The sequence below is a fragment of the Globicephala melas genome, chromosome 19 (assembly GCF_963455315.2).
Source record: "Globicephala melas chromosome 19, mGloMel1.2, whole genome shotgun sequence".
Taxonomy (NCBI): Eukaryota; Metazoa; Chordata; class Mammalia; order Artiodactyla; family Delphinidae; genus Globicephala; species Globicephala melas.
Window position 1 is genome coordinate 11,663,946 of NC_083332.1, and position 27,398 is coordinate 11,691,343.

At 62.1% G+C, this 27,398-nt stretch overlaps 1 protein-coding gene across 10 annotated transcripts; it reads left to right on the forward strand.

The window, feature by feature from the left end:
* The first annotated feature begins 92 nt into the window (after positions 1 to 92).
* Positions 93 to 26,994, forward strand: CIC (capicua transcriptional repressor). Of its 10 annotated transcripts, XM_060288930.1 has the most exons (22): positions 93 to 208; positions 291 to 545; positions 3,340 to 6,129; positions 18,010 to 18,159; positions 18,247 to 18,481; positions 18,566 to 18,695; positions 18,791 to 18,973; positions 19,054 to 19,219; positions 20,060 to 20,262; positions 20,358 to 20,583; positions 21,054 to 21,157; positions 21,432 to 22,659; positions 22,751 to 22,938; positions 23,302 to 23,423; positions 23,521 to 23,687; positions 23,789 to 24,079; positions 24,173 to 24,498; positions 24,718 to 25,019; positions 25,115 to 25,269; positions 25,347 to 25,478; positions 25,779 to 25,910; positions 25,999 to 26,994. In XM_060288930.1, the coding sequence occupies exons 3-22, from the start codon at positions 3,351 to 3,353 to the stop codon at positions 26,364 to 26,366; spliced, it is 7,587 nt and encodes a 2,528-aa protein (XP_060144913.1). In that variant the 5' UTR covers positions 93 to 208; positions 291 to 545; positions 3,340 to 3,350; the 3' UTR covers positions 26,367 to 26,994. The 10 variants fall into 10 exon arrangements, with proteins under 10 accessions (XP_060144913.1, XP_030729983.1, XP_030729982.1 ...); XM_030874123.2 differs by lacking the exon at positions 291 to 545 and having other exon boundaries at positions 134 to 208; XM_030874122.2 differs by lacking the exons at positions 93 to 208; positions 291 to 545 and adding an exon at positions 862 to 992.
* Positions 26,995 to 27,398: the final 404 nt, after the last annotated feature.

Sequence of the window (27,398 nt, forward strand, 5' to 3'; positions counted from 1 at the left end):
ACTTCCCTACTCCCGGCTACCGGCAGCAACAACCACGTGGGGGAGGGGTAAGAGAGTAGAACCCGGTGAGGTCATTGCGCCGCCCCGGCCGCTGCTGATTGGCTGCGGGCCTCGCGGGTGGCGGTTGGCTGCTCCTCGCACCTCCCCCTTGTGCCGCTACCGCCGCCACTGAGAGGAGCCAGCAGCGACGCCAGAGCCGGGAATCCGGGTGAGTCGGGGCCCTGGGTCTAAGATGCTCCTGGCGCCCAGTGAGACTCACGAGGAACTGCCCTTTCGACTTTTTCTCCTAGCACGGGTTCTTCGGAGCGCCAGGCACTCTGTCACATGGGAGTTGTAGTCTGCCATGTACTGTCGACTATGGGCCGGAGACGTAAGAAGACTACCATTCCCAGCAGGAATTGCGACTAGCCGGTCAACAAACGCTGAGGCCACGCCTTCTGAGCTTGCTCATTGGAGAGCCTGTCCCTTAGCCCCTCCTTCTTGCATTTCATTGGCTACTGTCCCTCGCAGAGGCTGGGTTCCGGCCTAGAGTGCAAGACGACAGGGTACTGTATTCGTCATTCTGCACTAAAACGGTCTGCGATTGGTCAATGCTGGTGTCCATTACTTATTGTAAGGCAGGACCCTAGGCTGATCAGGCGGTCGTAGGCTCAGGTTGGTGTCGGTCCCAGAGGGAGGCCGATCTTGGACTTTAGCCCCTCCCCCTAGCGCTGCCGGGTGGGCGCGATTGGTTGTGGCAAGCGTCGCTCGTCGTTGAGAGGCGGAGCCGACTAGGCTCCGAAAACCTATTGGTCTAGGACGGCGCCGGTCAGCGGGGTTGTGGCCGCTGATTGGCTGGCTGCTCCAGCTGTTGCAGGTCCATTCACCATTTTGTGTGTTGGAGTAAAAAAAAAGGGAGAAACGAGAGGGAGAGCCGGAGGGGGGCGGGGAGGGACCGGACCGGACCGAGCCGGGGCCACGGCCCCCCGCCCCGTAACCCCGCTGAGCCCGAGGTGAGGGGCGGGGCCAGGGTTGACACGGGCAGGGGGGATTTGGGGTGCTGGGGGCCGAGAGGGGACAGGTGGCAGGGACGGGGAGGGGGTACAGGGGAAAAGGGGTGAGCGGGGTGGTGGGAAGGGGGGACAGAGTGGAGGAAGTGGTGGGGAGGAGGAGTGACAGAAAAAGGGTGACAAGGAGGGGGTGGTGGGCAGAGAATGGGTAACAGGAATGGAGGGGTGACAGGACTAGATCAGGGTGACAGGGAGAGGGAGGGGACAGAGTTGGAGGGGGTGACAAGGAGAGGTGATGGGGAGAGAAGGTGACAGGTCCAGAGATGGCTGACATGAGAGTGACTGGGAGGAGGAGGTGACAGAGATAGATGAGGGTGACAAGGAGGGGGTGACTGAGGAGGGGGCCTAGGGCCTGTGAAGAGAGAGCTAGAGATAGAGATGGTGACAGGGTGGGAGAGAGAGTGGCAGAGAAGCTGGTGCCAGGAGGCCTGTTGGGAACAGAGGACATGAGACCCTGAAAAGCCTGGGCCAGCCTGGGCTTCAGGAGTTACTGCTCAGATCCTGAGGGAGGTGAGGGCCCACAGGGCCTTGGGTGGGAGTTATCCAAAGAGGTGTGGACAGGAAGAGAGTAGGCCCCAGGGGAAAGAAAGAGGCTTGGCTTCTGGTGTGAAGAGGCTGGGCCGGGCAGCAGGGTCCAGGGGTGCCAGGCAGTGTGGTTGTAGGCCCTGGGTGGGGTATGCCCAGGATGGTGGCCCAGCAGGTCAGTGGGGAGAAGGTGGTGGTGGCTGCCCAGCTCCCGGGTACTTGGGTGACTGCCCCAGTGTGAGAAGCCCCGGGCCCTCCAGCCTTTGCCTGTGAGGACCCCAGGATTGGCCCAGAGAAGGGGCATCCTGGGACTGCAGGATCCTGAGGAGCAGCAGGCCCCGAGTGGGAGAGGTCACTCTCCCATGAGGTCAGCGGTACCATGGGAGCCCGAAGACGGCGTCGGGGTGCCTCTGATGGTGTTTGGCTATGGTCCTGGATCCCCCAACCCTCCCAGAGGCCCATTTTTGTCCTCTCAGGTTCTCTTAGTCACTTCAGAGTAAAGTTTTTTCCCTTCTCTTAGGGCAGCTTGAAAGGGGGCGGGCAGTAATGACTGTTCAGGAAGTGGGTGAGGTTGGCCCGCTGGGCTTGTCCTGCTTTCTTTGACCTTCTCCCACTTACCCCACCTGGAGTCTGAGGGCATATTTGGGGGCCAGGGGGGCCCAGTCGGCTCAGCCACCCTGTTAGAGCCAGCCCAGTCAGGGCGGGGATGCAAGCAGACCAGAAGGGGGGTGGCTGGGCTTTTGGGTATCATGCTGGGTGCTGTGGGGGGAGGGGCAGGCTCCCATCCAGTGGGACAGTGAAACCCTGCGGTGTAGCTCTGTGTCCCACTGTGTGATGACGTGTGTGTGCCGTGTGTGTGTGTGTGCGCGCGCGCGTGTGCATGTGTGCTTATGCACGGCCCTGTCATAGCACTGGGTATGAGCTATTGCCCCAGACGTGCCCCTGCCTGTTCCCTGCCAGGATCTGGGGAGATGGCTATACCTGGCAGGCCTGGGGTGCAGAGCAGAGTGGGCAGCTGTCCCTTGGGACTCTTAGCTGCCCACTCCTTCCCACAATGCCTGGCCATGCCAGGCTGCCCGGGCAGGGGTGGGGGGTGGTAGAGAGAGGCTCACATCACAGCCCAGTCATCTCCCTTTCTGTGACTGTGTGCCTGTGCATGTGTGTGTGTGTTCTCTGGACAGTGACAGCACAAGGATCATGTGACAGGCAGCACACTGAAATGGTTAGGAGCACAGACTCTGGAGCCAGATTGCCTGGGTTCAGATCTTAGCTCTGCCATTTCCTAGCTGGATGAATTTGGACAAGTTGCTTGATCTCTCCGTGCCCCAGTTTCCTCGAGTGTAAATGGGACTGATAGTAGCATCTGCCTCTTAGGGCTGTTGTGAGGATGACATGGGTTAATAAAGGGAAGTTTAGCCCAGGGCTCGGCTCCAAGTGAGTGCTCCATAGACGTGAACCGTTAGTGCTTCTCACGTCCCCTTGGGGCAGTCAGAGTGTGTGCATGCACCTACTGTCCTCTGCAGAGGAAGCAGATCATGTGAGGGTCCCCAAGGAACCAGAGTGTATAGCTCAGGGGACACGAGTGCCAGTCTGTGTCTGGGTGCTGGCCAGAGGCCTACGTGAGTTGAAGACAGCCAGGAAGGAGAGCTTGGGGACCGTGGCGCTGAGGCAGTGACCTCAGCAAGTAGGAAGTCTTGGGGGCAGTGGGTGTGGAGGTGTTCCCGAGTCGCTCCCAGTGACCCGTGTCTGGCCTCTCACCCTGCAGGTGGACGAAAGATGAAACCAATGAAGAAGGCGTGCGCTGGCCTCCCAGGTTCTGGCAGCGGTGGCAAGTCCCCCCCAGCCACCAGGGCCAAGGCCCTGAGGCGGCGAGGGGCTGGGGAGGGTGACAAGCCAGAGGAGGAAGATGATGAGGCTCAGCAGCAGCAGCCGGGGCCAGAAGAGGCTGAGGAGGGTGAGGAGGAGGCCGAGCGGGGCACAGAGGCTGAAGGGCTGCCCCCAGAGCTGCACCCCGACGACCCGGCCCCAGGCCCAGCCGAGGAACCCAAGGGGGAGGGGGAGGCAGGCCGCTGGGAGCCCTCACTCAGCCGAAAGACGGCCACGTTCAAGTCACGAGCGCCCAAGAAGAAGTATGTGGAGGAGCATGGGGCCGGCAGTGGCAGCAGTGGGGCGGCTGGTGCCCCTGAAGAGCGGGCACGGACCCCCGAGGAGGCGGGCACCCCGGGGGTGCCTCCGCAGCCACCCACCTCTGCCCGCTCCTCCTCCACCGACACAGCCAGCGAGCACTCGGCCGACCTGGAAGATGAGCCGGCCGAAGCTGGTGGTTTAGGTCCCTGGCCCCCTGGCAGCACCAGCGGTGGCTATGACCTGCGGCAGCTGCGGTCCCAGCGGGTGCTGGCTCGGCGTGGGGACGGTCTCTTCCTGCCGGCTGTGGTGCGCCAGGTGCGCCGAAGCCAGGACCTGGGTGTGCAGTTCCCTGGGGACCGGGCCCTGACTTTCTACGAGGGGGCACCTGGCAGTGGTGTGGATGTGGTTTTGGATGCCACGCCACCGCCGGCTGCGCTGGTGGTGGGCACAGCGGTCTGTACCTGTGTGGAGCCCGGTGTGGCTGCCTACCGTGCCGGGGTGGTGGTGGAGGTGGCCGCCAAGCCAGCTGCCTACAAGGTCCGCTTCAGCCCTGGCCCCAGCTCCCAGCCGGGCCCGGCGGCCACCCCGCCGCAGCCGCCGCAGCGTGAGCCCGAGGACGCGGTGTGGGTGGCCCGCTCCAGCCTGCGCCTGCTGCGGCCCCCGTGGGAGCCCGAAGCCCTGCCGAGGAAGCCCCCGGCGGGTCCTGAGGAGGGACAGGCCGAGCCGGGGGCTGCCCTTCCCCCCTGCCCTGCTGCCCTGGACCTCAAGCAGCCCGAGGATGCCGAGGTCTCCAAGATCAGCTTTGGTGGCCACCTGGGGGCTTGCGAGGAGGGTGAGGAGAAGCACCCGCCAGCCCTGGGCACCCCGGCCCTGCTCCCACTGCCCCCGCCCCAGCTCCTGTCACCGCCACCCAAGTCCCCAGCCTTCGCCGGCCCAGGCCGCCCTGGCGAGCAGCCCTCGCCCTGCCAGGAGGGGAGCCAGGGTGGCAGCCGCAGCAGCAGCGTGGCCTCCCTGGAGAAGGGGGCTGCACCGGCCACCCGGGCCCGCACGCCACTGACAGCAGCCCAGCAGAAATACAAGAAGGGAGACGTGGTCTGCACACCCAATGGAATTCGAAAGAAATTCAATGGCAAGCAGTGGCGACGGCTGTGCTCGAGAGATGGCTGCATGAAGGAGTCCCAGCGGCGGGGCTACTGCTCCCGCCACCTGTCCATGCGAACCAAGGAGATGGAGGGCCTGGCGGACAGTGGCCCAGGTGGGGCTGGGCGGCCAGCTGGTGTGGCGGCCCGTGAGGGCAGCACCGAGTTCGACTGGGGTGATGAGACGTCTCGGGACAGTGAGGCCAGCAGCGTGGCAGCCCGGGGAGACTCACGCCCACGCCTGGTGGCCCCTGCTGACCTGTCACGCTTTGAGTTCGATGAGTGTGAAGCGGCTGTGATGCTGGTGTCACTGGGCAGCTCTCGCTCGGGCACACCCTCCTTCTCCCCCGTCTCTACGCAGTCACCTTTCTCGCCGGCCCCGTCACCCTCACCCTCACCACTCTTCGGCTTCCGCCCTGCCAACTTCAGCCCCATCAACGCCTCGCCAGTCATCCAACGCACTGCTGTTCGCAGTCGCCACCTGAGCGCCAGCACCCCTAAGGCAGGCGTGCTGACGCCGCCAGACCTGGGCCCTCACCCACCCCCACCTGCCCCCCGAGAGCGCCATTCCTCTGGCATCCTACCTACCTTCCAGACCAACCTGACCTTTACTGTGCCCATCAGCCCTGGGCGACGGAAGACAGAGCTGCTGCCCCACCCAGGGGCGTTGGGGGCCCCTGGTGCAGCAGGCGGAGGAGCCGCCCCAGACTTCCCCAAGAGTGACAGCTTAGACTCTGGTGTGGATTCGGTGTCCCACACACCTACACCCTCCACACCGGCTGGCTTCCGTGCTGTGTCGCCCGCCGTGCCCTTCTCCCGCTCCCGCCAGCCCTCGCCGTTGCTGCTGTTGCCCCCACCTGCCGGCCTCACCTCGGATCCTGGGCCTTCCGTGCGCAGGGTGCCTGCCGTGCAGCGGGACTCACCCGTCATCGTCCGCAACCCCGACGTGCCGCTGCCCTCCAAATTCCCTGGGGAGGTGGGCGCTGGCAGTGAGGCACGGGCTGGGGGACCTGGGCGGGGCTGCCGAGAGACTCCGGTGCCGCCCGGGATGGCCAGTGGGAAGCCTGGCCTGCCTCCACCTCTGCCGGCCCCCGTGCCCATCACTGTGCCTCCAGCTGCGCCGACGGCCGTGGCCCAGCCGATGCCCACCTTTGGCCTGGCTTCCTCGCCCTTCCAGCCGGTGGCCTTCCACCCCTCACCTGCTGCCCTGTTGCCCGTCCTGGTGCCCAGCAGCTACACCAGCCATCCTGCCCCAAAAAAGGAAGTCATCATGGGCCGGCCTGGGACAGGTAAGAGGTTCAGGTGGATGGGCTGGGCGAGGGCTCATTTTGCACAGGGCCCCTTGCAAACTGGCTCTCAAGAGAGGTGAGCTCCCCACCTTGGGTGGGATTCAAGGGGAGGCTGGCCTCCTCTCTGCACAGATGTTCCGGTGGGAATTCACGTGTTAGGCAAGGGCGTGGAGTTTTTCTTTTTTTTTTTTTCCGGCCGCACCGTGCGGCAAGCAGGATCTTAGTTCCCCGACCAGGGATCGAACCCGTGTCCTCTGCAGTGGAAGCGCGGATTCTTAACCACTGGACTGCCAGGGAGGTCCCCGGGCGTGGACTTTGAAGGCTCAGTGCAGTGTTTCCAGAAGCCTCCTGTTGGGAATGTACTCTGAAGGGGTCCATCAGTCAGCACACCTTTCCTGAGTGCAGGCTCAAAGCCAGGCCGCCACAGAGCTGATGGGGTAACAGAGATGATAATCATGTTGACAGCTCCCACGCCTGGAGGACTGGCAGGGGTATCACTGTGATAAGCACTGCAAGTGGGTTATCGCACCTAACCCTCACACCCACCCCTTAACGTAGCACTCACAACATACTGAACCCTGCTATGATTATGCTCATTTAGAGGAAACTGGGAATTTCCTGGTGGTCCAGTGGTTGGGACTCCGTACTTCCACTGCAGGGATCCGGGTTCGATCCCCGGTTGGGGAACTAAGATCCCACAAGCCGTGCAGTGCGGCCAAAAAAAAAAAAAAAATTAGAGGAAACTGAGGCCAGGTTAGTAACTTGCCCAGAGTCACATGGCTAGTAAATCCTGGAGCCAGCCTTCAAACCCAGGCAGGTTGGCTCGTGACCAACCTGCCTGGGTTACTGATGGGAAGACTGAGGCTCCAACAGGTCCTTCTGCCAGGTGGTGGCAGGACCAGGACTGGGGCCCTCATCTTCACCACTGCACCTGGTAAATAGCACAGGTGTGGTCAGTGCCATGGCGGGGAGCTGGGCGTGAGCTGGGCATGCTTCCAGATGTGAACCTAGTCTGGCTGCTCTCAGGAAAGGGCGTGTAAGCTGAGAGTTGAAAGATGAGTTGGAACTAGCAACCGTGGGACAGGAGAACCTCCTAGGAGGCCGTTGGGAAGGCTCCGAGGCCAGAAGGAGCACTGCTGAGCACAGCCAGAGTGGCTAGAGGGCTGAGGCCAGGGGTGGGGGGAGAGGCATTTCTGAGATGGTGCTGGAAAGCCAGCTGGCCTGGACCTTGTCAGAGCAACTTTCATGGAGGGTGACAGACCCGTCACCAGCCCCTTCCCTAGCATCTTTTTCTTATTTACTTATTAATTCACTGTTGACTGAGGCCCCCTCTCTGTGCCTGGCCCCATGCTGGCTGATGCTAAGGACACAGCTTTGTCCTCAAAGGGCTCATGGTCCCTGGAGTAAGACAGACCTGTCCCCAGATAGTAGCTGTCCAGAGTGGTCAGGGCTGGGGTGGAGGAAGCCCAGGAGGCCATGTGAAGTCAGGGAGGGCTTCTTGGAGAAGGGGCCAGTGAGACCTGCAGGGTCTAAAGTGAGACCTGCAGAGTCTAAAGTGAGACCTGAAGGGTGTGCAGAGGGGAGCCTGGCAAGGCCGGCAGGAGGACCTTCAGGCAGAGGGAAGAGTGTGCAAAGGCCTTGAGGCGAAAGCAAGAATTTGAAGGAAGTTGAATCTGCTAAGTCAGGGGCTCTAGACAGTGGGTGAGTGTTGGGATGTGTGGCTGTGTTGGTGAGCAATACATCAAGGGTCAGATCATAGAGGGTCCTTCTAAGACTTGGGAACTTTATCCTGAGAGCCATGGAAGGTTTTGAGCCGACCCAACCACGGCTGTACCATGAAGGGTGAGTTCCAGCCCCTGAGACCAGAGGCAGGGAGACCAGGGGAGAAAGAGTCTGGGCTGTGGATCTGGGTAGGAGCTGCTGTGTCTTAGGCTGGTGCAAAGACCAATGTAGGAAGGGGCCCAGACCCTGCCCTCACTGAGATCCAGCCCAGACCCGGGCAGAGGGACACAAAGACTACGCTTGCCCCTCATGCTCATATACTGAGGTTGTGAGCTGTGTTTTTTGCCCCACCCCCAACATTTTTTACATTTGTTATCGTTGTTGATATGAGCAAAATTCCACAAAGTGGGCACAGCGGGGATTCCTATCCTTAGGCAGATGAAGAAACTGAAGCAGACGGACTCCTACCATCCCCCTCAGCCCCCACCCCCGCATGCCTACAGCCCCCGACATTGCCCTCATACATAGCATCGGTCAGTCATGCCCCTCACTGCTGCCCTGTGGGGAGGGATGGCACGATGCAGGTGACCTGAGACCTACCAGGGTGGTCGGGGGTGGGGGGTGGGGTTCCTGCCACCATTTTCCAGATGAGGAAAATGAGGCCCTGACAGAAAAAGAGTCCTGATTAAGGTCACCCAGCTAGGGAGGGGCAGGACTGGGCCTTGAACCAGGTCTCTCGATCTCTAGATCACAGGACTCTTCCTACTAGAAGTAACAGTAATAATAATTTATTGAGTACCACCCATGCATGTGCTTGGCACACTGCTCAGTGAGCGCTGACTGAGCCTTTACTCACTGAATCCTCACAACAACCCAGGAGATCAGCACGATTATTAGTTCCAGTAGACAGAGGAGGAAACTGTAGCCCGAGAGGCAAAGTGACTTGCCCAAGGTCACCCAGCTAGGAAGAGGGAGAACCAGAGTGTGAATCCAGGCTGTCAGGCTCCAGAGCCCAGGCTCTTAAGCACTCTCAATTAGAATAATGAAAACAATAATAGTAGCCCACTTTATTGAGCATTTACCATGCGCCCAGCCTCATCGCAACGTCCTGATGCTATGAAACAGGGATTACCAGCCCTGTTGTCAGGGGGAGGGGGGGAACTGAGGTTCAGGGAGGGGAGGCCCCTTGCTGGAAGCCACCTGGTCGTCAGAACTTGTCCAGTGCCTGTCCTGGCGGTTCTGAGCAGCGCCTCCCTGACTACACCCATGCTGAGGTATCCAGGCTGCCCTCAGGTTCCCAGCCAGCAGGCCCTTTTGTTCTTCTCTCAGAGGCCTCCCTAAACCCTTGGGAGGTAGGCACCTTGGGGCCTTCTCCCTCTGAGGCCCAGATAGGGCAGACTGTGCCCAGTGGAAGAGTGAGGCTATAGTCCTGGCCCCTTCTGCCCGCCCATGCCAGGGCCTGACCCTCAGTCAGGGCAGCAGGTGTGAGGGGGTGGCCCGGGGCAGCCTGCCTGCTTCTGCCCCCCCCGCCAGGCATTTGCTTCCGCTGGGGGACTTGCCGGAGCAGGCGGGCCGGCATTCTCTACATTCTGTGCATGGCCGGGCCAGCCAGCTGCCATTGCCACCTCCCTCTGACTCTTCCCGCCTGCTCCCCAGGAGAGGAAGCCGCCCCAGGGCCTGCAGCCCTGGCCCAGGAGGCCAGATGTCTCAGCCCTGTTTCTGGCATGGCCTCCCTTCCAGCTCCCAGCTTCCGCCTGGTTTCCCCATATTGACAGGCAGTGCCCCTTCTCCTGGGCCTGTCTGCCCATCTGCCTGTTTGAGCCACTGTATGTTTATCTGTCTCTCTCTTGGGTTCCTATGTCTGTCTCTGTCTAGGGCTCTGTTTCTGGCCCCGAGTCTCTCTCTCTCTGGACTTCTGTCTGACTTTCTCTGAGTCTGGCTCTCTATGCCTTTCCAGGTTTGTACCTCCTTAGACATCAGTTCTGGTCTGAGGCTTCATTCCACCTTCTTTCTGTTGTGATTCCCCCATCTTGGAATCCTGTCTCTGGTCCAGCCTTGGCCTCTCCTCTGGCCCTCCTTCTCCCATTCTTTAGATGGACATGTTTCCCCCATCCTAGCCCCCACCCCCACTCTGTGCACATCAGGTACTCTGTTCCTTTAAGTCAGTGGATAGTTGCTAAGCACCAGGTCTCCTGCTCCTTGGGGAACAGGTGGGAGAATGGGGAGTGTTGGGAGAATGTCTAGGCCTGGGAACCCCCGCATGTCCCTTGACAAATTAAATGCCCACTAATGTCCCTGAAACCTGCTGAGAGGTGTTGGGGGCCATCCTGCAGACCCATCAACACCCAAGCACCTGTTCCCAAGACAGGCAGGAAGGCGGGGGCTTTTTGGGCCAAGCTAGGAGATCCGGCTGTGGGGGAGAAGCAGGAAAACAGCTCCTGTGCCCACCTACCTGCTCGAGGGCATGACCCAGATCACCCCTACCACTACCACCCCCATTGCCTTTCAGGAGACACTTCGGTGCCAGCCCCATTTAATTGAGTCCCACGTGCAGTCCACCCCAACCAGTAGGACCTCAGAGACCAGGCGGCATCCACCAGCTATGCTTGGGTGCGTCGGGAAGATGAGGCCCAGAGAGGAGCCAAGGGTGTCCTGACTCCCCAGATCCAGATCCAGATTCTGCCCACCAGAATTTGTTTTGTCTCAAACAGTGAACCCCTTCTCTCCCACCAGAATTCACTCCTCATCCCTCTACGAGGTCCAGGCTGAGCAGCCCTGGGATAAGTGGGTGGGGAAGGCAGATGTGGATGCAGGCACCGGCAAGGATGAGCAGAGGGAGATACAGAGCCTGGGGAGGCCCGAGGAGAGAGAAAACTCCGTGGCTTAATGCGAGGCGGTGAGGAAGGTTCAGGTAGGCTTCTCACTGGAGGTGACATTTGACCTGAAGCAGGAATGAGTGGATTTCAGGGTAGTGAAAGAAAGGGAAGGGCCATCCAGGCTTAGCCACAGGAGCAAAGGCCAGGAGGGATGAAAGTGCATGACCTCTGAGTGGCCAGTTAAGGCTGGAGCTGACATGAGCCTAGTCTTGGCAGAAGGGTGCCAAGGAGGACAGGTCCAGCCAGGCCATGCTTGAATGTCAGCCTGTGAAGAGCCGAGAAAGGGTTTAGAGCAGAGGGCAAGGGTTGGATCAGGGTGTCAAAGATCCCTGGAAAGGAAGGAGACCTAGGCTGGGAAGAAGAGGATGATTTGCGGGAGAGAGAAGAGGCTTTTTTGAGGTAGCAGGAGTGAAGTGAGTCTTGGAAGAGCCCCCAGCGCCAGGCACTGCAAGGGGTCAGGCTGCCTCCTGCTGGCGGCGGGTGGCGGGGTTGCTGGCGCGCGCATGCGCAGCGGCAGGGTGGTGTGTGTGGCCCTCAGCCCCCGGCGCCCGGCATTAATGGCTCCATTAGTGGCCAAGAGGGAGGCGCATTAGCGGCGACGACGGCGTCTGGCTCCCATTACCACCGGCGGCAGCGGCGGCAGCGGCTGCACCGCAGGCGGCTGGACCCTAGCCTGCCGCGCCGCCGCCTCCGCCCGCACCCCGTCCCCTGCCTGTTCCCGCTCCGCTTGGGGGCCTGGGACTGGGAACCCCCGTCTCCCCATTTCGGTGGAAAAGCTGATTTCTGAAGCCAGGCAGACCTGGGCTCGAATCTTGACCGTGCCACCTCCTGACTGCGAGATCCTACGCCCTTCTGAGCCTTTTTTTTTTGCGAAGCAGCCCGGGAAACAGGGTGTACCGGGGGCTTTGTGGATCCAGACGGGCACCTAGTCAGCGCCGCGCCCATTCTCGCGCCCCAGGGGGTAGGCCCGGGGCGTCGGGCCTCCGGCCTTCCCATTGGCCGCTGTCGCGCCCGCCGACGGCGATTGGCTGAGACTTGCTACCCTGGCCCCTGCGTCATTAACCCTTGCGCGGCCGCGTCCTTGGGCAGGGTGGGGGTACCCCCCCCCGCAGCAGACAGTTCGGGTGCCAGCTGACCCGCGCACCGCCGCTGCCCGCGTGGGTGTCAGGCCGGCCGGGTGCCCGCCCGCTCTCCCAGCACAAAGCGGCTTTGTGGGGCCCGACGGGAGCTGGCTGGGGGCCAGGCGGCGAGTGGAAAATCTCGTGAGCTCGGGGCTGGGGAGGAGAACGCAGGGCGGCGCCCCCTCCTCCGCCCAGGCAGTGGCCCCTCCCTCAGCCCGCGGGGACCAGCCCTCGCAGCCCCGGCGCCTGTACACTCCCCCTCAACCCCCTCTTCTACCCCCAAATCCATATCCCGCCCTCCATCCTATCCCGCCCATCTTCCAATCCCTGGGGAGCCTCCCCCGCACCTCTCGCTTGCCTCTCTTTCCCTTCTGGTCCCCCTGCCTACCCCAGCCCCACTCACTGACTCACCCTGGCGCTATTTTTAGGCCCCCATCCCTCCCGAGCAGCACCAGTCCAATCCTGGGCTCGTTCCCCAGGCAACCCTGGCCGTCTCCGACGCCGCCCCGGGTGGGTGGGTGGGTGTGTATGTGGAGAGCGGGTGAGGGGAGCTGGGGACACTGGGGTGGTGAGCCGAGGCGGGGGACCCGGGCCTGGAGAGCAGGGTGGGGAGCCGCAGGCGGCGGGGCACGGTGCCTCTCGTGCTCAGTAAACGGGGGCCCGTGAGTTCAGAGCATGTCTGCCTGTCCCTCAGCTTGTCGGCATCCCTGGCTGTGCGCCCCAGGCCTTTGGGCAGGGCCTCAGCCTGTGCCACCCTGGGTGGCACTTGCTGTCTCCATCTGGGCTCCCTGTCCCCAGGCTGGGGTGGGGTGGTGCTGTGCGGGCTGTTTGGGGCCAAGCCTTTTGTGGAGTTGGCTATGGGGTCGTGCAGGGGGTGGCTGCACCGTAGTTCTGCCTAGTACCTGCTCTGAGTGAAGGATGGTGATGCACCCCCTCTCTGATGGGGCTGGGGCCCTGGTTTGGGGAACCCCCCTCAGACTTTTCCAACTAGGGAGGCCCCAGTTAGGGTTGGGGGTGGCTAGAGATATGGAGCTGTCTGGGGACAGGACGTGCTCCCTCTTCTCCACTCCTAATCACCCCCACTCAGGGTTCCTCCATTCCAAACAATGGAAGCTAAGTATAGGGCTGGCCCAGTGCCCAGGGCAGGGGGGCCCTTCCCGCCCAGATTCCGGCCCCTCCCTGCTAGGCTGGGCCCCCACTTGGCTGTACCCTGCCCTGTAAGGGGCCTCTTCCCATCCCTCCTATGTGGGCACTGTCTTCTACCAGATGTGCAACCCTCCCAGATGTCTGGGGCCCTCTTTCCCTACTGTGCCAGGCTTAGCTCTTTTTCTCACCCAACAGAAGTGGGGGAGCTGGCGGCAGGGCTCCTCTGAGCTCAGTCCCTGGGCTTCATTGCAGTGGGGAAGGGGTTAACTTGCCAGTAGGTGACTCACCGGTGGGGAGAGGAGGGGGCAGCGGTAGGGAGATAGAGCAGGCCACATTGATTTCAGCCTTGATTTCTGCTTCACATTGCAGTCCCTGGGGCAGTGAGGTAATGGAGGGTCTGAGTCTGGGGCTGCATAGGGAGGAGGGGGCAGTCACCTAATAGTCCCTCTGTTGGTCTCTCCAGGCTCACAGCCAAGTGTCTGGACCTGTAGTCTCTGGAGGTCAGAGGGCTACAGACCTTACCCTTCCCTCTGGGCCCAGGTTACCCGGGTTTTGCCCCCTCTCCATGCCTTCATCTCTGTCTGTAGCTGCAGAAGGCTGGGAAAAGGGTTTGTCTGTGCCTATCACTGATCCCACCGGTGAAGGACCCTAGTCTTGGTGCATCTGAGCCTGTGCAATCTTTACCTGCCCAGGTGTGACCCCAGGCCTCTGCCTTTACTGGATGTGGCCTCAGGGCCCTTCTTGGGTGATCCAAGGCCTCTGCGTCTCTGCCTGGTGGGCCCCAGACCTTGCCCGTGTCTCCGTGTGTACCCTCTGACCTTTCTATAGTTCACCAGTCCCTCTGATATCATTGTCTGAACATATTCCCAGACCTCTGTTGGGAGTCTCTCTGCCTGTGTCCACCCTGAGGTGAAATTTTCAGTAGTGGAAAGAGCACTTGAGTTGGAGTGCTGGGCTGCTATGTCCTGGCTGCATGATCTTGCACAATTTATTCAATTTCTCTGAGCCTCGTTTTCTCATCTGAACAACAGGCATAATAAAGTGTACTTCCCTAGTGGCTGTGAGGATTCAATGCACAGGGTTATACATACAAGCGCCCAGCATGTAGCAGCCCCAGTGTTAGTTTCCTTTCTTCCTCTTTTGGAAAGGGTGGCTCCCAGCCCAGAGTGGTGGCCCCCTGCCTTACACTGTGAGGTAGAGGGTCCCAGGTGGCTGCTAAGTGTCAGGCAGGGTAGCTGAATCAATGGGAATGGCCATGGCACTTTGTTTACCTCCTGAGCCAGGGTACTGAAGTAGTTAGTGCTCACCAGGGCAAGTTTACATAGTGTTTGGGGTCAGTATGATGGCATTTGTGAGAGTTACCTGTGTTGGGGTTGGGGGTTGCCAGGAAGGCCATATGAGTGTGTGGTTGTGTTGGAGGGATGTAGGGTGTGTGCTGTGGACAAGCAGTGGCTGTGATGAGGTGTATGAGATAATTCTGCCTGTTTGATATGCTGTGTGTTTGTATGAGTCACATGGGCTGGTGGATATGTATGAGGATATGCTTGATGAAGCACATATGACAGGGCATGTATGAAATGGGTGATGTGAAAAAGATGGGTGAGAACAAGTGTGTGTGATGGTGAGTGGGGAGTGATGGACGTTTAGTGTGGGAGGTAGTACATTTGTGTGAGGTGTTCCGGGTGTGTGACTTCTGACTTCGTGTGTAAGACCGAGGGTACATGTGACCCTGGATTGTGTATGAGATAATGGGTGTGGTAGGAAAGTCTATGAGGAGTGTGTGTGTGTGCGCGTGTGTTTGTGACTGCTGTTGTGAGAGTTGGTGAGGGCTCAGGGGGTGGCTCGCCCAACCCTACACGCAGTTTGTCTGCCCTGCGGGGCCGCGCGTGCCCAGGTGGGCGTGAGGGAGGTGGGCCGAGCCGCGCGTGAGCGTGTTCCTCGCGCGGACTGGACACACAAGCACCACCCACAGCCCCGGGCCTCTGCAGCGCGGCGCCCCGAACCGCCCCCCTGGCTCAGTGCCTTTACTGCAGTGCGCCCTCCCTGCCGCCCTCCTCCCACGGTCCCGCCCCGGGCCGGCTTGGGTCCAACCGGAGCCCGCCCCGCCCTGCCCTTATTTGCATATGACTGACGTTCCCCCGGGGCGGCCAATGGGGGCGGGCGCGGCGGGGCCTGACCCGCGCGCGGCGGCGGCAGCCAATGGGCTCGCGCGCGGTGGGCCGGGCTTGCGCGGAAGGCCGCGGGGGAAGCGGGGAAGGGGCGGGGGGAGGTGCGGCGGGGGGAGGGGAGCGCGTAGTAGTGGCGGGGCGGGGAGGCGGCGGCGGTTCGGCGCGGGGCTCGCTCGGAGCGCACGGACGCACGCACGCTCGTCCGTCTGCCCGCCTGGGGCCGGAGGCCGACCCGGCGCTGAGCCGCGGGCCCCAGGCCCGGAAAGGCGGGGCGCGGCGCCGGCAACCGGGGCGCTCGGGGCCAGAGCCGTTACCCGCCAGAGCTGCGAGGGAGGGAGGGAGCGAGCCAGCGAACGGGGAAAGGGAGGGGGCCGCCCCCGCGCACGCGCGCCGCGCCCCGCCCCACCTGCCCCGCCCGCCCGGCTCCGCACGGGAGGAGGGAGAAGGAGGGGGCGGCGCCGATGGCCTGGGTGCCGCGCGCCCCGTGACGGCCCCCGCGCGCGCCGGGGGGCGGGGCGGGGCCGGCGCGCTCTGACCTCCCCCCGCCCCCCGGGCGGCGGGAGGCAGGCGGCGTTGTGCGCAGGCGCGCCCGGCTGAGACCCCCCGCGTGGGGCGGCCGGAGTGGGGGGGCGGTGGGGGGGGCATGCGGCGACGGCCTCCAGCTCCCCCCGGGCCCGAGCGGTGGCGGCCGAGGAGCCGGCGGCGGGCGGAACGGCGGCGGCCGCTGAGGAGGCGCGAGCCCCGGCCGGGCCACCCCGTGCCGGACCATGTACTCAGCCCACAGGCCCCTGGTGCCCGCGTCCGGCGCGGCCTCCCGTGGCCTCGGCATGTTCGGTCAGTAGCGCCTGGGCCCTGGGACTGCAGGGGTCAAGGTGTCGGGGTGCTGAGTGCGAAGTAATGGTGATGGGGTTATAGTAAGAGAACGGTGGAGGCAGAGTAGAGGGGAAAGTTATAGAGCTCGGCTGGTCTGAGTGGTTAGTGACGGCAGGTGGGAGTGTAGTGGAGGGATGGGAGTGCAGAGTGGGGAGTAGCTGAGGACAGCTGTGGTGTTTAGGTGTGGGGTGGGAAAGGTATGTTGTCATGGGAGGTGAGGAGGGGTGCCAGAGTACCTGGCATGGATTAGAATAGGGGCAGCGTGAGACCTGCTGGTGCCAGGTGTGGAATAGAGGGAGAAGGGACTAGGGGCTGTGATTGAGTAGTGGGGCTAAGGACAGGTCTTGGGAAGGGAGTGAGGCACTGTTTGCTCAGAACAGAGTGACGTGTTGGTGGTTTGCTTTTCAGAGAGAGGAAGAGACCCAGGAACCTGGAGGGTAGTGCACTAGGGAGGAGTTCAGGAGGGACAGGACCAAAAGACTGTTCTCCCATTGTATACTGGGCCCCTTTTTTCCCACCCAGCAGAAGATGAGGGGGCCTGATGGGAAAGATCCTTGTGAAGAGAGGGACAGGTCCGGGTCTCTGAAGGCTGTCATGGGTTTGGAGGGCCCAGCAGGCTTTTGGGGCTCCAGTGCCTCCGTGGTAGTGGATGGGATCTTCATAGTGTTTTGAGTCCTTTTTCCAGTGTGGGCTTCTTTGTTCCTCTCCTGTTGCCTTGATATCTACTTTTTTGTTTTGTCAGCACCTCACAGAATCAGGTCTTGAGGCCAGTGCCTCACATAGGGGCTCCGCTAGGCCAGCCTTCGGAAGGCATTGGCGGGGGGAATCAGCCTAGGTCAGATTGATCCAGATCAGGGGGAGCCTGGAATGATGGGGACCAGGGCTAGGGCGTTTCCCTCTTCTCTTCTTGGTCTTCCCCTAGCAGGGGCCTCCTCTGCTGCTTCCACTTCCCCCAGGGAGCTGGCAGTGAGTAGGAAGCCCACTCCCAGCCTGGGCCAGCCCCAGGAGTCCAGCCAGGGGTGAGACTCAGCCGTAAGGGGTGGGCTGGCTCCTTTACCACCCAGCTCCTGGAGCAGAAGGTTGGACCTCTAGGACCAGCGCCCTGGTGAGGGAAGTACCTTCCTGTGCGTAGCCTTAAGGAAACACCTGGCCCCTTTGCCTTGCCTGGGCAGAGTCTTGTAATAATTCTCTCGTCTGTCCCATTGTCTGTGCCTTTTTGTCTGAAGAGTTTACCACATTCTCCCATCTTTTTGGGCAAGGGGGCTGGACACTACACTGGAGATAAGCTCAGGGGTATAGAGTGAGGGAGGCTGGGAGGTCTCTTCATGGGCAGTAGGTTGTCTTTGAGGAGGAAAGAGATGCTGGAGCCACCTGTGCCCAGCCTGGGAAAGGCAGGTCTGGCTCCTTGGGGTCTGTGGTAGGGGGAGGGAGGCAAGGAGAAGGGCCTGAGACCCCATGCCCTGTGAGTAGTGGGGAGGGAGGAGAGGGTAGGGAGACTGGGCCGTCTGCCTCAGGAAAAGAGAAAGGGAGTATGAGGCCAAGGTGAGGGGCACTGTCAGACGGCAACACGGTGATGGGAATTGACTGAGGGAGGGTCTGCAGCCTTGCTAAGGTCTAGGGGCCTTGAGAGAGTGAGTTGGCAAGCAAACATGGCCTGGTTGGCGACAGGAGCCAGTCGTTTCTCTGGCCTGGTCCCTGGTGGCAAGGCTGGTAGAGGTGGGGGTGGAGGTGGGGGAGGGAGTGGGGTGTGAGGACCGTTTCCCTGCTTCTGTTTTCTTTCTTAAAAATCTAGAACTCTTTCAGGGAGGAGTTTTTCCTGAGTGATGTCGCATGCACGAGCCCAGGGGGCTCTGGGATTGAGGAAGGGGGTGTAAAGAAGGGGTGGAGCCACCTTGTCCAGGGTGGAGAAGAGTTTGAGTTGGGGGTCAAGGCCAAGCTCTCCTGCCGCACAGCTCAGCTGACTCCTTCCCACAGTGTGGACGAACGTGGAACCTCGCTCTGTGGCCGTGTTCCCCTGGCATTCCTTAGTCCCCTTCCTGGCCCCCAGCCAGCCTGACCCCTCCGTGCAGCCAAGTGAGGCCCAGCAACCTGCTAGCCACCTAGTGGCCTCCAACCAGAGCAAAGGTGAGGGCTGGGAGGCTCTGGGAAGGCATGGGGATGGGGTCGAGATGGCCCGGGAGCCCTCTGACCTGCCTGCCGCTCTGCCCCCAGAGCCTGCTGAGTCGGCAGCTGTTGCTCACGAGCAGCCACCAGGCGGGACGGGGAATGCTGACCCCGGGCGGCCCCCTGGAGCTACATGCCCTGAGAGCCCAGGGCCCGGACCCCCCCACACTTTGGGGGTGGTGGAACCTGGAAAGGGCCCCCTTCCCACGACGGAGGAGGAGGCCCCTGGTCCTCCAGGAGAGCCCCGGCTGGACAGTGAGACAGAGAGTGACCACGACGATGCGTGAGTGCCCTGAGGCTTGGGACTGGGGAGGAGGGTGGAGTGGCCAGAGACATGGCTCTCACTGCCCTGCCGCTCCCGCCACAGCTTCCTCTCCATCATGTCTCCTGAGATCCAGTTGCCTCTGCCGCCTGGGAAACGCCGGACGCAGTCCCTCAGCGCCCTGCCCAAGGAACGAGACTCATCTTCAGAGAAGGATGGACGCAGCCCCAACAAGGTGCCTCATCTCCACCTGTCCCCAGCCCACCCTGTGGCCGCCCAAGCCCGTCTCCCCAGTCCTAACCTTCCTGCTCGGGCCTGTGTCTACTGCAGAGGGAGAAGGACCATATCCGGCGGCCCATGAATGCCTTCATGATCTTCAGCAAGCGGCACCGGGCCCTGGTCCACCAGCGTCACCCCAACCAGGACAACCGGACCGTCAGTAAGATCCTGGGCGAGTGGTGGTACGCTCTGGGGCCCAAGGAGAAGCAGAAGTACCACGACCTGGCCTTCCAGGTAACTCCGCCTCCTCTCAGCTGCTCGGCTTCCTCTGGCAGGGTGGGTGAGTGAAGGGTCTCCCTGCCCTCTCCTGCCAGGTGAAAGAGGCCCACTTTAAGGCCCACCCAGACTGGAAGTGGTGCAACAAGGACCGGAAGAAGTCCAGCTCAGAGGCCAAGCCTACAAGCCTGGGGCTGGCAGGGGGGCACAAGGAGCCAAGGGAGCGGAGCATGTCGGAGACAGGCACCGCCGCTGCCCCTGGAGGTTAGTGAGCCCTTTGGCTCTTCTGCCCTGACACCGACCTCCCCTTTGCTTGCTCACCCCCTTCCCCAGAAGCTCTTCTCAGCTTTACCTCTTTTATCTGAGGACCCTTACTCACAAAGGAACTGGTACTTATCACTTGTGAAGGGGTCAGGGAGGTCCAAATAGATAAGGTTTCTGAGCAGAAGTCTTATTGTCAAGTGTCATTTGCTGAGCATTTACTATGACAGGCGGCAAGAGGAGCATAATCTTCAGTATTCAGAAGCGTGCCTAACCTTGCAGGTGTGAGGAAACGGGTTAGAGAGAAAAGAGCACTGGCGTGAAGTCGCTAAAAAACTAGAAAGTAGCAAAGGTTGAATTTAAACCCCAGCTCATCTGGCTCTCAAGACCAGAGTTGGAAGCCCCTCGTTGGCTGCTTCTACTGACTGAGGGTGTTCAGTGTGCCCGGCACCATTCTGAGGCGCTTCTCTGGAGTGATCCTGTGGGTTTGGGCCCACGACTCTGTGAGGGAGGAGACGTTCCTTTTTCTCTGAGATGAGGGAGTAGAGGCTCAGATAGTCCAGCAGTTATTAGTTAGGCAACGCCACACATACCTGTCTCCAGGCTTTCACGCTCTCAGAAAGGCTGCCTCCCAGGGAGCAGTGGGCTTGCTCCTCGCAACCCAAGAGGGCAGGAACCAGGGGAAATGCTGGCCTGGTGGGTGGTATCTCTTTTCTGCCAGGTGGCCCAGGAAGTCCAACCTGCTTCTGCCTGGTATCTAGAAATATCTGTGGATGGCTTGGCCAGCCTGGGCACTGGGAGGAGGCTTCCTGACTGCGACACTTTTTTCTTTCCACCCTACAGTGTCCTCGGAGCTCCTGTCCGTCACAGCCCAGACGCTCTTGAGCTCGGACACCAAGGCTCCGGGGAGCAGCTCCTGTGGGGCAGAACGTCTGCACACAGTCGGCGGACCTGGCTCAGCCCGGCCCCGAGCCTTCTCCCACAGCGGGGTCCACAGCCTGGATGGCGGGGAAGTAGACAGCCAGGCACTACAGGAACTGACTCAGGTCTGGAGTGCAGGCCATGGGGGTAGGGGCGATGTGCAGGGAGGGCTGACCACGGTGACAGCACTGGCTGAACTCTCCCTGCACTTCTCCTGCAGATGGTGTCTGGCCCTGCATCCTACTCTGGCCCAAAGCCTTCCACCCAGTATGGGGCTCCAGGCCCCTTTGCGGCCCCCGGTGAGGGAGGCACTCTGGCAGCCAGTGGGCGGCCCCCACTGCTGCCCACCCGGGCCTCCCGTTCCCAGCGTGCAGCCAGTGAGGACATGACCAGTGACGAGGAACGCATGGTCATCTGTGAGGAGGAAGGGGATGATGATGTCATTGGTAAGCAGTTGCAGGGCCCGGAATCCTATGCAGGGAAGCAGCTGGCTAAGGTTTGGAGGGTGGGCGGAGATTTGGTCCAGGCCCTTAGGCCCCTTCCTTTTCTTCCCTTCCATGTTCGTGTGTGATTGCGGGCATGTTCAGTTCAGGCCCTACTGAGTAAGCCCAGCCCTGCCCGCAAGAAGCCCCAAGCCAGACAGGAAGCCGGGAGGACACGGGCATGGCCGGGCCATTGGACACAGTATTAGGTGCTGTTACCAGTGTGCTCTTAGGGTCTGCTGGCGGGCAGATGGGCAGAGCATTCCTGGACAACACTTGGAACAACACTTGTTCCTGGGGAGGAACAGCATTCCTGGACAGCACTTAACTGCTGACTAGGGGCAGAGCCGAGGCCAGAGCCAGGCTCCACACTGTTCCTCCTGGGCAGCCCTGCACCCAGCCCTTTACCAGCACTGTTCCCTCTGCTCTCTCAGCTGACGATGGCTTCAGCACCACTGACATTGACCTCAAGTGCAAGGAGCGGGTGACCGACAGCGAGAGCGGAGACAGCTCTGGGGAGGACCCAGAGGGCAGCAAGGTGAGAGCTTGGGACTCGCTGCTGTCTGGTCTCACGTATCCTGGGAAGTGGGGGGAATGTTAACTTCTCTGTACGTTGACAGAGGGGGAGATTAAGGCGCAGAGAGGGTGAGCTACTTGCTTCGTGGGGAACTGGGTCTCAGCCTGGATGAGTGGAGGCCTTCGGCTGGCCTGGTTGCCAGGCGGGACGGGGAGGTTGGGATGGGCAGGATGGGCAGGGTGTGGGTATCCAGGCTCCCTTGACATGCTTGTGTCTCCCTTCTCCTGCCACTCAGGGATTTGGTCGGAAGGTGTTCTCGCCTGTGATCCGTTCCTCCTTTACTCACTGCCGTCCATCGCTGGACCCTGAGCCCCCAGGGCCCCCAGATCCACCTGCCGGCTTCGGCAAAGGCTACGGGCCCACCCCATCCTCCTCATCCTCGCCTGCCTCCTCCTCGGCCTCAGCAGCCACCTCCTTCCCGCTGGGCTCAGGGACCTTCAAGGCCCAGGAGTCAGGTCAGGGCAGCACAACAGGTCCCCTACGGCCCCCACCCCCTGGAACTGGGGGCCCAGCAACGCCTAAGGCCACCCGGTTTCTCCCCACGGATCCTGCCACCTTCCGGCGCAAGAGACCTGAAAGCGTGGGGGGCCTGGAGCCACCAGGCCCCTCAGTCATTGCGGCACCTCCCAGCGGGGGAGGAAGTGTTCTGCAGACACTGGTCCTGCCCTCAAACAAGGAGGAACGGGAGGGCAGCGGAGCTCGCATGCCCTCGGCCCCAGCCCCGTCGCTGGCCTATGGGGCCCCAGCAGCCCCCCTGTCCCGCCCGGCCGCCACCATGGTCACCAATGTGGTGCGGCCTGTCAGCAGCACTCCTGTGCCCATCGCCTCTAAGCCTTTCCCCACTTCTGGCCGGGCAGAAGCGTCTCCAAATGACACGGCCGGTGCCAGGACTGAGACAGTCACTGGGTCCCGGGCGCCTGGGGGCTCCCCACTGGGCGTCAGCTTAGTGTATTCAGACAAGAAGTCGGGAGCAGCCACCTCAACAGCCTCACATCTGGTGGCTGGACCCCTACTGGGCACTGTGGGGAAGGCGCCTGCCACTGTCACCAACCTGCTGGTGGGCGCCCCGGGCTATGGGGCCCCAGCGCCCCCAGCTGTCCAGTTCATTGCCCAGGGGGGCCCTGGCAGCGGGACGGCTGCGGGCTCAGGAGCAGGTGCTGGGAGTGGGCCCAATGGGCCAATGCCCCTGGGCATCCTGCAGCCAGGTCCCCTGGGCAAGGCTGGGGGAATCACCCAGGTGCAGTATATTCTGCCCACGCTGCCCCAGCAACTTCAAGTGGCGCCTGCCCCAGCACCAGCCCCTGGGACCAAGGCAGCGGCTCCCAGCGGCCCTGCACCCACCACCAGCATCCGTTTCACCCTCCCGCCGGGCACCTCCACCAACGGCAAAGTCCTGGCTGCCACCGCACCCACTCCTGGCATCCCCATCCTGCAGTCCGTACCCTCCGCCCCGCCCCCGAAAGGTGAGGCCTGGGCTGGGCAGCATACAGAGAGGGTCCACAGGCTTATTCAACTCCTTTGTAACCACCTGCTCCCTTGTCTCTCAACTTGCAGCCCAGTCAGTTTCTCCTGTGCAGGCCCCGCCCCCGGGTGGCTCAGCCCAGCTGCTACCTGGGAAGGTACTAGTGCCCTTGGCCACCCCTAGCATGTCAGTGCGGGGAGGAGGGGCCGGCCAGCCGCTGCCCCTGGTGAGCCCACCCTTCTCAGTACCTGTGCAGAACGGTGCTCAGCCACCCAGCAAGGTAAGGGCACCTTGGTGGTGGCCCGCCTGTTTCTTATTCTTCTCTTCCTGGGTGTTAGCCTCTATGTCCCGTGGTTTCTGCGTCTGTCGTTCGGTCTTCTCCTTTTCTCCCTTTTTGTCTCTTGGTTTCTGTCTTGCTCGACATCTGTGCATATCTTGATTCTGCCCTCCGTGTTTGTACCTTGTCCCTTCTCTGTGTTTCCTATCTGTCGCTGTCTTCTTTGCTTTCGTTTCTCCCTTCCCATCCCCATCCCAATTTCTCTGTCCCGTGTCTCTGCTGAGGTCCAGCCTCCGAGGTCTTGGTCCTCCCCTGCCTCACTCTGGGTCCCCAGCTCACCTCAGCCTGTGGTGCCCTTGCCCACAGATCATCCAGCTAACTCCGGTGCCTGTGAGCACACCCAGCGGCCTGGTGCCGCCCCTCAGCCCGGCCACGCTCCCCGGACCCGCCTCTCAGCCTCAGAAGGTTCTGCTGCCCTCCTCCACCAGGTAATGGCAGTTGAGCCCTCATCTGGAGGTGAGTGCAGGGAAGGGGTTAGGTGGGGCCAGCTCACCTACACCTTCCTCTTTCCTCTCCCTGCGGCAGGATCACCTACGTGCAGTCAGCAGGCGGGCATGCGCTGCCCCTGGGTACCAGTCCTGCCTCCAGTCAGGCTGGAACAGTCACCTCGTACGGACCCACGAGCTCAGTAGCCCTAGGCTTCACCTCGCTGGGGCCCAGCGGCCCCGCCTTCGTGCAGCCCCTGCTTTCAGGTGAGGGGTGGCCTGGCAGGCAGCTGGGGACCAAGGGTGGGGCTGAGGCAGCTCCGGCCCTAACTCGGTCCCCTGCCTCTCCTCTGTCTTTCTCTCTGCAGGCCAAGCCCCATTGCTGGCTCCTGGCCAGGTGGGCGTGTCACCCGTGCCCAGCCCCCAGCTGCCTCCCACCTGCGCAGCCCCCAGTGGTCCCGTCATCACAGCGTTTTACCCTGGCAGCCCCGTACCCACCTCCTCAGCACCCCTGGCCCAGCCATCCCAGGCTCCCCCAGGCCTGGTCTACACCGTGGCCACCAACACCACCCCACCTGCTGCCACCATCCTGCCCAAGGGCCCACCGGCCCCCGCCACTGCCACCCCGGCCCCTACCAGCCCTTTTCCTAGTGCCACAGGTGGGTGCCGGGCCAACCGAGGGTGGGGTGAGTGGGGAGACCCAGGGGATGGGCTCTAGTCAGGCCTGGCTCAGCAAATACTCTCTTTACCAGCAGGCTCCATGACCTACAGTTTAGTGGCCCCCAAGGCCCAGCGGCCCACCCCCAAGGCCCCCCAGAAAGTGAAGGCGGCCATCGCCAGCATTCCTGTGGGCTCCTTTGAGGCAGGTGCCCCTGGGCGGCCAGGCCCTGCGTCCCGGCAGCCGTTGGAGCCCGGCCCAGCTCGTGAGCCCCCTGCATCTGAGTCAGAGCTTGAGGGGCGGCCAACAACACCAGCCCCTCCGCTGCCCCCAGAGACCTGGGCTCCCCCGGCCCGGAGCAGTCCCCCGCCGCCCCCACCTGCTGAGGAGCGGACCAGTGCCAAGGGCCCTGAGACCATGGTGAGTGTCCAGCAGGCCTGGGGGTTCCCTGCTGCTGGGCTTGGCCCCTCAGTCCCCTGCCTGCCCTTCTGTTCCACCCCTCTTCCGTCCCTGTCCAAACTGTGCCCTTGTGGGTCCTCCTCTGTCCTCCTGCCTATCTGTCTGCATGACTGGGTCTTCCCCATGGCTCTGTGTCTTGGCCGTCAGCATTCATCTTTTGTATTTCTGGGTCTTGCCCAGGTGAGTCTGAACCCAGTGTCCTCCATCTCCCTGCCATCCTCACCCCAGGCCAGCAAATTCCCCAGCTCATCTTCAGACTGGCGTGTCCCCGGGCTGGGCCTGGAGAGCCGAGGGGAGCCTCCCACCCCTCCCAGCCCGGCCCCGGCTCCAGCCCCAGCCCCTGGTAGCAGCGGCAGCAGCAGTGAGGGCAGCAGTGGGAGGGCAGCTGGGGACACCCCCGAGCGCAAGGAGGCGGCTAGTGTCGGCAAGAAGGTCAAGGTGCGGCCCCCGCCCCTGAAGAAGACCTTTGACTCTGTGGACAAGTGAGCATGGGCTGGGGGACTTGGAGTGTGTGGGTTGGTGGCAGAGGGGGCAGCTGCAGGCTGGGGCAGAGGAGGTGACCCTGCCCGCTCTCCAGCAGGGTCCTGTCGGAGGTGGACTTCGAAGAGCGCTTTGCTGAGCTGCCCGAGTTTCGGCCTGAGGAGGTGTTGCCCTCGCCCACCCTGCAGTCTCTGGCCACCTCACCCCGGGCCATCCTGGGCTCCTACCGCAAGAAGAGGAAGAACTCCACTGGTAGGCGAGCGCAAGGCACCCAGGGTAGGTGGGACAGACTGGGGCCATCTCCACTGAGCCTGCTTCTGTTTGACCAGACCTGGACTCGGCCCCCGAGGACCCCACCTCGCCCAAGCGTAAGATGAGGAGACGCTCCAGTTGCAGCTCGGAGCCCAACACCCCCAAGAGTGCCAAGTGCGAGGGGGACATCTTCACTTTTGACCGTACAGGTGCCGGTGTGGTGGCAGGCAGAGCTACGGGGGTCCTAGGGCCTCCAAGGGGGGTGGGGGTCCCAGGAACGGGGTTAAAGATGGGAGAGGTGGGGTGGGTGTTGCTGAGAGGAAGGACAGCAGGTCAAGGGTGGGTTCTGATATTCAACAGGTTCCTAAGTTGGTACGTGACCTTGGGTGGGTTCCATCTCTAAACCCCACTGTGAAATAGAATTCAGTGAGGGCGGAGTGGCCCCTCGGACAGTGGTGGAGGGCCAGGCTGCTGCGGAGGCTCGACTGTGCTCCCTGCGCTGCTCCCAGGTACAGAAGCTGAGGATGTGCTCGGGGAGCTGGAATACGAGAAGGTGCCCTACTCGTCGCTGCGGCGCACCCTGGACCAGCGCCGGGCCCTCGTCATGCAGCTCTTCCAGGACCATGGCTTCTTCCCATCAGGTAAGCAGGTGCGGAGTCTTGGGGGGCACTTGGAGGGGGCCTACCCACTCATCTCACCCTGCCCTCCGCACCACCCTTCTGTCCACAGCCCAGGCCACGGCAGCCTTCCAGGCCCGCTATGCAGACATCTTCCCCTCTAAGGTCTGTCTGCAGCTGAAGATCCGTGAGGTGCGCCAGAAGATCATGCAGGCGGCCACTCCCACGGAGCAGCCCCCGGGAGCCGAGGCCCCCCTCCCTGGACCGCCCCCCACTGTCACTGCTGCTGCCCCTGTCCCCACTCCCAGCCCTGCTGGGGGCCCTGACCCCACCTCACCTGGCTCGGACTCTGGCACGGCCCCGGCTGCCCCGCCATTGCCTCCGCCCCCAGAGCCGGGGCCCGGACAGCCTGGCTGGGAGGGGCCCCCCCAACCCTCACCACCCCCCTCTGGTCCCTCCACAGCTGCCACAGGCAGGTGAGGGGCTCCTGAGAAGACCCCAGACCCACAGTACTCCCCTCAGGACACGGACAGTATGTAGGTGGCAGGAATGGGGGGGCAGGATGGTTACCTCCTCCCCAGCAAAGCCATTGCGTCCTTTCCAGTTTGGGACGGAATGAGGCCTGCTCCTCTTGTCTATCCCCCTCCCCCCACAGCTCCCTCCCTGTGATGGGGGGCAGCTGAGGGGAAGCAGGGGGCACAGTCTCCCTTCACCGAGCCCCTGTACATAACCTGGAGTGTGTTACCTTCAGACCTTTTCACTTGTACTTTATGCAAAATGGCTCGTGTGAGGGCTGCAAGCTGGAGGGTAGTGTGGGCCTAGGGCCACAGCAAGGCGCCTGTGGAGTAGGGGGAGTTCATGTACCCCTTTTTTCCCCAGAGGGGCTGGACTCAGGTTAGTTTGGGGGTGGGGGCTCCTGCACTTTGCCACAGGCACGGGGAGGGTTCTCTCTCCCCACCCCCTCTGCCCTCCCAGCTTGGGTTGTACTTTCTAAGAAGGTGATTCCCCCACCCTGTCCCCATCCCCAGAACAAAACATGTTGATCATGTGCAATATTTCTTACTGTGCTGAGAAGCCGCAATGGCCGAGATTAAAGCTGTTTAACACACCTGTGTGGCTGCCTGCTCGGAAGGGAGAAGGGATGTTGGCCGTACCAGTCCGCCCCCCAGCTGGCAGTGGAGCTGGACTTCTCCCCCTAACCACCGTGAGGTGGGGGGTGCGATTCCAGGACCGTCCCTTCCCTACATCAGGGGGACGTGGTGGGCAGAGTCAAGATGCCTGTTAAGCCGTCTAACACGCACAAGCTCGGGAAGGCCCGTGATGTGGTACTACAAGAAGAGCAGTTCACCTCTGACGTTCCAGCTGAACGAGAGAGGTCTGAGCCAGGGGTGGCACTGGGTGGGGAGGCCAGTCAGCCCAGAGTACCACGCTGTCCCCAGTGACCCCTGCTGCCCTTGTGTGGACTGAACCAGCACTGCAGCCAGGCCAGAAGGAACCTCTCCTGGTTTACGC